This window comes from Cariama cristata, unplaced genomic scaffold, assembly GCF_000690535.1.
Source record: "Cariama cristata isolate BGI_N322 unplaced genomic scaffold, ASM69053v1 scaffold18253, whole genome shotgun sequence".
NCBI lineage: Eukaryota > Metazoa > Chordata > Aves > Cariamiformes > Cariamidae > Cariama > Cariama cristata.
Genome location: NW_009609139.1, coordinates 19,721 through 31,138, shown reverse-complemented (window position 1 = coordinate 31,138; position 11,418 = coordinate 19,721). Strand labels below are relative to the sequence as shown.

Here is an 11,418-nt window from a genome sequence, read left to right as displayed (position 1 = left end):
AGGCCAAAGAATGAGAAGATGATGCAGGAGAGGAGGACCACAAAGGTGAAGAGGGTGACAGGGCGGGTGGGACCTAGAGCACAGAGACACTGGGGCAGCACATGAGCCTCCAAGGACCTGCTGCATGTCCAGCTGAGCCCCAGGCTGGTGCCTGCTTTGGGTCTCACAAGCTCTCAACCTCCTTCCCAAAACACTAGCTGACAGCCCCCTCATCTGCCAGGTCTCTATCACACTTTCCCTCTTCCCACCCTCCATGCCATGCCTAACCCAGGGGTGACACTGGCAGCTCGTCCCCCCCAGCACCAGACATGACTCCCCCCAAGCACCAGACATGACCCTTAGCAGTGGCGGAGGGCAGCCCCAAGCTCTCCCTACCGAGGCGCAGGATGGAGAAGAACAGCAGCCAGAACATGCAGAGGATGGGAGCCACCATGACCTGGCTGATGGCGGCAACGTGGAGGCGCTGGTTCAGCTTGGTGGGGATGTACACGTAGTAAATGTTGTACCGGTCAACCATGTGCTTGAGCAGCATGTAGAGCAACCCTGGCAGGAGGAGAGGGGCCATTGGGGGGAAGACAATGGGGACAGCCGGGTCGCGGGGACAGCCGGGTTGCAGGGACAGCCGGGCAAGCCCAGGGGACGATGTCCAAGGTGCCCTCCTGTACCACACGGGAAGGGTGCGCTCCCACGCCACTGCAGGAGTCTGGGACAGGCTGCTCCTGGCACAGCTGTGGGCAGTGGGACCACGGGCATGGGCTCATACTCACCGAAGGGGACGATGATGGGGCAGGTGATGCTGTAGGTCATGACAACAGAGAAGATGCAGCAGGTCCAGGCGTACTCCAGTCCGAACTGGAACTGGTAGGCTTGGCTCTGGGGCACAGCCAACAGCATCATTACTGTCTCAGCCACTGCAAAAGCTGCACTTGCCTTGGCACCCTGGCCCACACAATTGCCTCTCCCGTTAGCCCCCATAAGGCCTGATGAAGTCCCCACAAGCCTCCCCATAGGACTGGGAGTTTCCAGCAAGTGTGTCTGTGCTGTGCTGGGGGTCGCGTAGGCTCAGAGGTGACCAGAGCCACATACCCGCTTGACATGGAGCCGCTCGGGCTCGGACCTGGCGAAGCAGAGGCGGGCAGTGTAGACGAGGAGGCCTGGGATGCGCAGCAGCTCCATGGCTGTCCCGATCAGGCTGGAGGTGACCACATAGTTGACGAAGAAAGCGCCATTGTCTGGGAGGAAAACACACCTGCCCCAGGGACACAGAGGGTGAGAGGATGCTTGGGCAGGTGGCGAGGAGAGCCACCGGGAGCTGGAATCAGACACTCCCGCTTGCCTGGGAGGTTCGGGAGCTCCCTCTACTCACTGGAACTTGATGTCGGCCTCATCCAGAAAGTGGGTGTCGAACAGCCAGCGGAAAAAAAGGTCCAGACTGGAGGGGGGAGAAGAGCAGCTCAGAAAGAGAGGGAGATGCAGAGCTACATGGGGGGCAACCAGCAGGCACGTGCTTTCCCCTGCCCCGGGTGGGTGAGACCCTCTGGACCCTACACGGCCAGAGCAGCCCCTTCTACCACATGGCACCACCGCGGCGTGGGTGCTCGCCTCCTGGATGGTCAGGATTGCGGTAGCTGGGGCTACACAGACACCTGACCTGGTCCTTTCAGGGTCTGCTGAAGGGCTGACCCCAGGCAGGGCACCACCAGCACCCTCAGGTCAGTTGTGGCAGCCTGGCAAGCTGCTCCACTCCCCTTCTTCTCCACAGGGAAGCTTCCTGTCCGTGATCATCTGGGAGCAGCTTGGCACGGCTAAAGAGTGAGTGTTCTCCTCCCCAGAGATAGCTATGTTTCAGCAGTGGTGGGCTCTTTTAGCCCTTTGGGGCTGGCTTGCGGGAGGCAAGGACCCTGGCTGCGATCCCGGCTGCTGGGGAGCAGGGAGAGCAGCGTGGTAGGGTGGTCCGTACCTGCTCAGCCCCAGTGAGGGCAGGATGATGACCATGAACACCAGGAAGAAGAAGCACTTGTGCATGGTGAGCTGATTTTCACTCGACCTGCGGAGAGGGGAGCAAAGAGAACATTGAGCTTTTCCAAGGTAGAGCAGCTGGTGAGGGGAGAGGCAGGGCTGTGTCTTGGTCTTCACCAAGGAGCTACTCCCAGCCCCAGGAAGCCACATGCATTTGATCTGTGCATCTACTGGGGCCTTGCAAAGCCTTTCCCAGGCTTGGGGAAGTCACCATGAGGAATCTGCTGTAGTCAAAGCTCTTGTGCTCCCAGGTTCTCACCTCCTTCATCCCTGCCCTCTCCTGCTATCCAGGCTGGTGTAAACACCCAACAAGAGGCAGCTGGGTATCTACAACAGGTTCAGGAGCCTCCATTTCCCCTGGGAGAAGGAAGGGAGGTGGTGACAAAGCTCCTGCAAGGACTAAGCAGACCAGGCACAGGGGTTGGGGCCAGTGGAGGGTCAAGATAGAGAGAGCACTTTGTAGGAGCTAGGTAGAGCTTCCTCTGCTAGGAGACTTTGAGCATCCTGAACCCACACCTCCACCTTGGAGGGCTGGCAGAAACGCTGGGGTGTTGCCGTCCGAGTCAGGGCCATGGCCCTGCTGCTGCCAGTCCACCATCACACCATCCCTTTCACAAATTTCTTCAGACCCATCTTAAACCCAGCTCCACCTCCTTTGTCAGCATCCTGGATGCGTTCAGGGCTATGGCAAGGAAATGGCTCCTTTGGGCACGGACTTGGCGCTCTTTCCATGGAGGACATGCCCATGGGGCTTTGTAGGGGTTTGCCGCTCCACTGCCTGCCTCCCTGCTGGTTGGGTCCCACGAGTCCTACTGAGGTTCCTCCCATCTACCGCAGCCCTGGGGGAGCACAGGGGCCAGCCCTGTTACCTCGTCCAGTGCGACTCGAAGAACGCCGAGTAGTAGACGAGGAAGGGCAGGAAGACGGAGAAGGCCCAGAGCAGCAGCGTGGGGAAGAACTGGGTGATGATGGGGTTCTGCAGGAGGAGAGATGTCGGACACCCCCTCAGGAGCTTGCCGGAGCTCAGCCATGCTGGAGGTAGCTCCCTGGGCCTCCTGGCACAGGATGGTGTGTGCAACAGGAGGACTGGGGCATCCCCTCCCTGAGCAGGGGCACTTGTTTCAGGCCAGTTCAAAGGCACCACGGGCATGCTCTGAGCCCCAGTGTCCTCCCAACAGCTCAAGGGTCAATGAGCAGGAAGGAGTTGTGCTGCTGGCAGCTCCTAACATCTCCTGGAGCTCTTCCCACCCATCTCCTCTTGCATGGACACCAACCTGCCCTCCCCATGGACACCAGCACCAAAGCTCAGGTTTGCACAGGAAACCTGCTCTGCCACTGGAAACACAAGAAGAGGGGGATGGATGGCAAGCAGGGACATCACCACTCCTTGCCTCTTATCAGCACCCATCCCAGTGACGGCTTGTCTTGGGCCAGTACAGAGCCGGTGCCCTTCCTCTGTCACGGACAAGCCTGGAAATGGAGACCCTTTGGAAAAGCTGGCACAGGACCCCAGGGACTACCTTGAGGCTCTCCACAGGGTGTGTGACATTGAACATGTCCATAGTGTTGACAATGATGGCTGGCGTGGTGAGGAAGAAGAGAAGGATGAAGAGGCAGATATTAAGTAGGATGAATCGCACCCACCAGGACGTGCCACGGACCGATAAATTCTCCCTGTGAGAGGAAAGCATGACTTGGACATGGTGTGGAGGAAAAGCCACGTGTCCTGGGCCTCCCAGCCCGGCTCCCTGAAGCTCTACCTCCCACTACCCGCACCAACCATCCCAGCAGCCATTGCTCTGAGCTCACCCTCTCCCCCTCTCCATGCTGCTGCGCTGACACCCGCAGAGCCCCCAGGACCAGAGAATGGTCACAGGGTGGGGTCCGTACCACCGGCAGGCTTTGGAGTCAGGCTGGAGAAATCAGTGCCTGGACATCCCCCCAAACCTCACCTGGCCGAGCCCTGCTAACCATCAGATGATCACCCCCATTATCCCTGCTGACTTCTACTATGGCCACAGGAGGGATTGTCAGCCCCTGCCACCCTGAGAAAGCACCCTATAGATATGGGCACAGGTTCCCTACAGCTACATGGGCTTCTTATAGCTATGGGCATGGGCTCCCTATAGGTACGGGCAAGTGTTCCCCCCAGCTGCTCGCCCCCCTTCCTCCCTCCCTCCTGCCATGGGGGTTCACCAGATGATATCGCTGGGCGCAGGGGCATAGCGAACACCCCAGTGGTGTGACTTGACCACGGTGGTGACAGAGGACTGCTGGGGGTGCTTGCGGCAGCGGATGTGGCTGTAGTCCTTCAAAATCCTGCAGGAGGAGGAAGCCGGGGATCAGGTCCAGACCAAGGGCTCAGGACCGCCCCCACACACTTCTTGTGAGACCCTTCCTGCAGCCCCAACAGAGCAGCCATCTCCAGAGATGAGACAGACCCATTGCCTGGCTTTGGCTGGAGAAGCTGATGAGGTGCCCCGGTTCCCCAGCAGCCGTGGCCACCAAGCTGGGAGACATCCCCATGCCCATCACACCAGGGGCACTCACACAGCTGTCATCCGCTCATCCTGGAAGGTGACGAAGGCCATGTCAAGCCTCTTGAGTGTGATGCGGTTGCGCTCAGCATTGAACTCATCTGTGAGCTTCTCCTCCAGCTCCCCGTAGTACTGCTCGGCGTCCACCTGTGGAAGCAGTCAGAGCTCTGCCGCACTCGCCGGGCCAGGCCATGGGCAAGCGGCCATGCTCTGCCTTGCCCGTGGCGGGGATGTGCTGCCTGCAGCCCTGCCCGCACCCCCCTACCTGCTCAAAGCCACAGAAGCGGCAGCAGAAGATGCAGGCACAGGGGTGGGTTTTGATCATGATCTTCCCCTCTTTCTGCGCCTTGGTGGTAAAGTAAAGCCGCCCCTTCATTGCCTTGCGCCTGCCGGGAAGCCGATAGGGGTGAGGGTCGTTTGGGAAGTGGCAGAGAGACAGACAGACAGACTGGGTGCCTCGACATGGTGGGCAGGAGCGGTACACTCACCCACAGAGGCAACAGGGACCTGCACGCACCCACCTCTCTGCATCCAGCTTCATCAGCCTGCGCACGTCGAAGCAGAACTGGACGTTGGTGACGGTGCAGCTGGGATAAGCCTCACTGTGAACACACGGACACGGTGGCTTCAGGAGCCAGAGGGCAGGGACAGCCCCTGCCACCTGTCTGCAAGTCACCTGGCAAGGTTGAGGCACACTGCTACTCACTGGAAATGCTTGATGATAAGGGAAGGGTCTGTGATCTCCTTGGGGATGTGGGTAACCATCAGTGTCCGGGCGACCTGAGAGAGGAGGAGGAGCAGAAGGGGTGGGTGGGCAGGGGTCTGTGGGACATCTCACAGCCACCCTGCTCACCCAGACACCGGGAAGGCAGAAACAAGCCTGGGCACCCACTGCCACCCTGGAGCCTGGTCAGCACAGACCTCTCCAACGCCCACTCCCAGACCCCAGGGGCATAGCTGGACGCTGCCACCTCCCAGACAGATGCACACAGCAGAGCTTTGATCCCAAGAGACAATGCAGCAAGAGAGAGAGATTTGCCTCCAGGCTGCCAGGCTTTCTCCAGAAGCTGGAGAAAACCAGCCATATCTGTCCCTCCCTGCCCAGTCCCAGGCTGTTTCTAAAGCTCTCCCTACCTGTTCCCTATTGGGAACATCCTTTCAGCAAAGCACAAGGCTGTCCATTAGAACTGAACAAGGTAGGGCTGGAGGAGAGGTCATTGCTCACCTTCTCGTTCTCTCTGTATTCAAGGTGGACGGAGTGGTGAGCCATGCAGAGGATGGTGAGGATGAAATAGATGAGGGCAAAGATGCTGTGCAGCCACAGGAGACGGTCCCTGGAGGAAGGGAAGAGGGGATCAGTGAGTGCTGCGGCGGGCGTGTGGCATCTGGACCAGTCTGGCACTCAGCCTCTCACCCTGGCCATCCCTGCCACCCAGTGGGACCTCCCTGAGCCAGCTGCCAGACCCCCACCCCAGGGATGAGAGGGGCAGTGTCCAGGGTGTTGGCCGAGATACTACAGGGGTGCAGCGAGCAGTGCCACCGTGCAGACAGACATGGGGGCTACTGTTAATGGCGTGCTGCTCACATAGACCTGTCCCTGTCCCCGGCATGGGGCTGTGGTTGGCTCTGTGCCTGGGTGCTCCCAGCAGTGCCCACCACAGTGGCAGCACCCACAGCCTTCCCTGGACGCGGGAGCCACGTACTGCGTCGGGATGTTGGCGATGGTTGTCCGGCCGAAGTGGGTGGGATTGTGTCCTGCAGGGGAAGAGGAGAAGTGGGAGGTTAAGGGAACCTGGTGCGGTGTGCATGTCCATGTTCACAGGGTTAGTGGCTCTGGTCCTTGCTCCCTCCTTTTCCACCTCCCAGGTCCCCACCAAGCCCCTGCTGCCCTGAAGCTCTATGCCTCTTGTGTTCCTCTGTCCCACAGCTGATGGTGAATTCCTGCTCACACAGGGGCTCCTGACAGAGGCGTTCTTCTGCCCTCTGTCCCGGTGGCATGGTGCTTACCCCGAGGCCAGGGAAGCTTGCACCACACTCTTGAGCCATCCTGCAACCGCTGAAGCACCTACCCAGGAGGTCCCCGGAGAAGTTGACAGGCAGGATGACAGCCACGGAGAGGACACAGACCAGCATGAGCAGGACCAGGAGGTGCCGCTGGAAGGAGAGGTAGGTGGTGGCGTCGACCCCACACTTGCTCTGAATCTCCTCATCCCTGGGGGAGAGGCGGGTGGGGGTGAGCGCTGGTGGTACCACCCCAACACCTCCCGCCCCGGGGACACTGGCTGCTCTGGCCTCACACAACCCACACCAACTCATGGCGTCCTGCCTGTGGCATGTGGGATTTGGGCACAGAGGGAATGAGGGACACAGAGGGAGTCAGGGACACAAGCAGCCCTCAGGCTGCCATCCCATTAAAAGACGCTCCTACCAGAAGAGGTTGAAGCCCTTTTCTTTGGGACAGGATCCAGGGGCCAAGAGGAAACGCAGAGGTAAGCCCTCTGCTCTCTCTTTCTGGCAGGGGAATGCGATCACCAGCTCCCTAGGGGCAGGCAGCAGTGGGGCATGGCCATGATGCTGAGGACACACACTTACTTCATTTGGTAGATAGAAATGAGCCAGGAGCAGAATCCCTGGAAGGGAAAAGAGCTGGGGTTAGGCGGGGCAGCCACCCCCACCTCCCCGGTGAGGAGCCAGGCACAACAGGTGCTGGGGACACATGCGGAGGGGGTGCGGTGCCTGGGGCCTGGGGCCAGTGGGCCTGAGCAAATGGAGGCAGCGCCCAAGGAGCGATGCTCAGCCCAGTGGCTCGTCTGCAGCGGTGGCAAAAGCAGCTGCTCCAGGAGGAGCGGGAAACATGGGGCATCTCTGTACCACAAGCTCCTGGCTTCCAGCAGTTCCCTCCTCTGCCCCTTCCCTGGCAGTGCCCAACCTGCAATGCGCCTTTTTGACCAATACCGAGTGCTGAGCCAGCACTGGTACAGTCATATAGGGCACAGGTAAGATCTTGTGTAATAGCTCATTCCCTGTCACTGCGTATGCAATATTAGGGTTTTTCTGCCCTATGCATTATTTTACGTTCTACTGACACCGGAGTTCATGCAAGTTCAAGGTCCTTCTGCAGTCCTCCTGGTCATGGCTGTACTGACCACCACTCAGCCATCTGGCTCCTCCTCTTCACCCCTTTCCAGAGGGTTTATGCTGTCCTTGGGTGGCAGAGACGCCAGGCAACCCCCTGTGGGATTCCCTTACCCTGCCCTGTGAGAGCTGGCAGCTACTACCTTCTCTCCATCCCCCAGCTTTACCCATCCCATCCTACCCCACAGCTCAGCTTCGTCTGACCAACTGCAGCAGGAGGCTCTGGAGGTGCAGGCATCCCCGCGCCCTCGACAGCTCTGCAGGGGCCGGACAGCCCCTTAGCACAGCCAGGCTGACTCCCCTCCTATGCCCCACTCCAGGGCTCTGCTCTGCAGAACCATGTCTAGGAGGCCATCCGTGCAGACTCCAAGCTCCCCGGGCTGTAATTTCTTGGGTTTTCGAGAAACTCGTCTGAAAAGACAGCATCTATCAGCTGATTCCCAACTCTCTAGGATCCCCACGTGCAGGAGAGAGGTTGCACACTGCAGTCAATAGCTTGGCTACTCATCTCGGGGTGAGTGAGAAGTCCTGTGCCTGCTCCTCGGAATTTGTGATGGTGACAGGAATTTGTCAGGCTGCTTTTATTGCAACCTCATTCTCCAGCCCTGCTGCTGGAGGGATGCTCTCGTGCTTCTCCACAGAGAAGGGCTGCCAGGCAGGAATTTGGTTAAGCTGATCTTCACTGGATACAGGCTTTATTTAGCTCTCCTGCCACATTCTTGCCTTCTCCAGAAAGCATTTTCTATCTTCAACATCTATCAGCCCTACAAACTCTCTGGCAGATTTCCTGTTCCTGATGTGTGAAGAAAAATCCAGTACTTGCTTTTATGCTCTCTACAAATTTATCCTCAAAACTGCTCTTCTTTCCCACTTAGCGTATTTTACATCTAACCTGGCAGAGTTTAGATTTTCCTCATTTGGGAACAGCTTAACTTTCAAAAGTACGTCTTCTTACTTCTAATAATCTCCCTTAATCTGCTCTTTAGCTGTGCTGGCTTTCCCTGTGGTCTTTCTCACTTATTTTTTGATGAGCAATATGCATTTGCTCCGAGCATCCAGTACCAAGCCTCCTGCCACCTGCAAGGATTTTGCTTCTTTACTTTTCCTGCCTAGCTTTTTTTAATAAGTCATGTCATTTTTTCATAGTCACACCAGTGACTGGTTTCTGAGCTTTTGCTGCCAAAAAAAGAGAAAGAAACAGACAGCAAAGCATGTCCATCTGTGCTTGTTTCCAGCAAAGCCAGGTTTGTCCCTGGTGTGGTAGAGAGAAACAAAAGATTACTTTAAAGCCCCCATAGCCCACCATGCCAGCACAGGTGGAGGTGTGATCCAGGGGACTCTGTCCTGCCAGGACCAGAAAGGTCCCTGCGAGCATGCAGCGAGGCTCTGGCCACACATCCGACGAGGTCCCCGCAGGGACAGCCATGTAGTCGGGAGATGCTTGCCCTGGCAGGAGCACCCCCTCCAAGCTGCCATTCAAAGTAGATGCCTCAAAACAAGCCAGGACAAAGAAACCCTCCAGCTTTCCCAGGAATACCCTCCTGCTAAAGTATGTTTAGCGCAGGAAGCCCTGTGCCAGAGGGTTGAATTTGTCCCATTCAACTTCTGACCTGGGTTTCTGGTGAAGAGCAGGATGGGCTGAGCCAGGATGAGCCCAGCATGGGCTCCCACTGCTATGGCTGCCAGCACTCACCACGTCCTTGTTGTCAGCGTCCAGGGGGCTGCTCTCCGACGGGGACTTCTCCTTCTCACTCTGCTCTCCATAGAAAAGCGATGTCAAACTTCACAGTGAGGGGAAGAGCAGAGGGGTGAGGTAAGAGAGAAGCAGCAGATGGGAGAAGATGAGCACCCTCGGAGAAGCTTCTTCTAGGACAGCAGCCCGGGAAATGCCTCCCTCCTCCCCATATCCTGCACTGGGGCTGGACCAGTGACTACCACTGGGCTCAGGGCACAGGTTGCATCTTGCTGCCTCCACATCAAAAGTCCCTGTAGCTTCTCTATGGCCCTGGCCCACAGTGGGCCGGCTCATGGAGAGTTGTCCTTAGCTCCAGGACAAGGGACTGCTGGATTAGATTTTTTCTATTTCACTGGTTTCAGCACTCTCAAATGGTATTACAGTAAAAAGGAACACAATCAGAGCTTGCACTTTAAGTCTTGATTGCCCCTTTGATCTCCCTGGTGAAAGGAAGCATTGCCTGTCCATTGCCAGACTCAGCTCCAGAGCCCGAGGCCAGGAGGAGCAGGAGAGGGGAGAAGGCAGGAGAGGGCCTTTTACGGAGTTTGCTCCTGCGGGCTGCCCAGCCTTGCTGAGACCCCTCCCGTGTGCACCTGCCTGTGCAAAGAAAAATGCTTTGATGCCCGGGGCAAGCTGTGCTCTGGCAGGCAGGCATGTGTGGGGAGCACAACCCACCTGGAAGTACGGTCTGGGCTCTACTTTCACCAGGACACCAGTATTCTTTGTGGGATTCTGCATCTAGCCCGAAGGAGGGGGCAGGCAAGCCACCTTGGTGACATGGGGAACAGTGTTATTGCTGGGCATCTCCTCCTGCATCCTCTGCCAGCCAGCCCTGCTCATGCCAAGAGAGCAGCACAGGGACAGGCAGTGACTCAGTCCCCACTCAAAAGCAGCTTTTGGGCCTCTGTCCTTCCTAGGACAGTGCCCTCCCTGGCACCGAGTGCACCGTCACCAGACGGTGCCTGCAAGAGGGAATGAAATCTTGCCTGGGCTTTCCCTCTCCCTGCAGCAGTGCCTCTGCCTCCATGGGCAAGGACAGTCAGGCCATTCCCAGTGGGAAGGAGGAACAGGAACACCTGCTGAGCTTCTCTGTGGGCCACCCCACAGTGCTGGCCCTCCTGCTAGCCCTCTTGGGGCCATCACCTCTGGTGGCCTCGCATCCTCCTCACCTATCATTGTCCATCAGCAGTGCCAGGCGCCCGTAGTCCCAAGCTGCTTTCCGAAGGCAGGAGAAGACCAGGAGGAGAAGCTGGAAGAAGAGGAAAGAGGAGAGGTTAAGGGTTTTGCCGCAGGGTCTCACCTCGTGGGGGTCTCTTCACATCCCTCCTTTCAGTTTTCTCACTCATGAGCCCAAGCTCCTGCAAAACTCTTGCCTCAAGCCAAACTGCTCCTGCTCCGTGATCTCACCACTGCTGCCGAAGTGCCACCTGCTGCCCACCACGACGTGGGCAAAGATCTTGGTCCCCTGCACTCACCCCCATTCCCCCAATCAGCCGGGGCACCGGCGCGCAGGCTTCGTCCCATAACACACCCACCCACCCGTGCTCACAGCCAGCCGCCAACACCACAGCCGGGGGCTGCGGTGCCCATAGACATGGTCCCCTCCTGGTCCGCTCACCAGCCAGAGGATGAAGTTGATGGCGAGCACAGTGGGCACACCGCCGAATGGCAGTCCTTCCAGGACGGTGCTGCGGGAGCGGGCGCTGAAGCATTGCTCCTCCGTGCTGTTCACCAGGGCGTCCAGGAAGCCGAGCATGTCCAGCGAGGTGGGGCCGGCACCACCAGGCGCTGGCTCCACCGAATACGTGCTCTCCATTGCTGCCGCTGCGGGGCCTCACCCTGCAACACAGGGGCAGGGGTGCGAGTGGAGAAGTCTTTGCTTGAAAAGGGGCTGTGGCTCTTCCAGGTCCTCCAGCGAGGTGTGAGGAGCTCACTAAGGGCAGGGAGGGGAGAGGACTGGCTGGGGGCCTTGGGGGTTCCCCCGTCCCCGAT

At 58.4% G+C, this 11,418-nt stretch overlaps 1 protein-coding gene across 1 annotated transcript; it reads right to left on the bottom strand.

The window, feature by feature from the left end:
* Positions 1–5: 5 nt before the first annotated feature.
* TMEM63C (transmembrane protein 63C) lies at positions 6–11,242 on the bottom strand (the record flags this gene model as incomplete). Its single annotated transcript, XM_009697433.1, has 20 exons — positions 11,045–11,242; positions 10,596–10,675; positions 9,385–9,472; positions 7,149–7,186; positions 6,626–6,768; positions 6,260–6,311; positions 5,782–5,890; positions 5,263–5,336; positions 5,078–5,158; positions 4,822–4,942; positions 4,570–4,703; positions 4,216–4,338; positions 3,540–3,693; positions 2,889–2,995; positions 1,961–2,047; positions 1,367–1,432; positions 1,087–1,249; positions 768–873; positions 376–543; positions 6–73 (listed from the first exon to the last, which is right to left on the bottom strand). Coding segments are annotated over exons 1-20 (2,160 nt in total), but the record flags the coding sequence as incomplete, so codon positions are not given.
* Between the last annotated feature and the right edge of the window lie 176 nt (positions 11,243–11,418).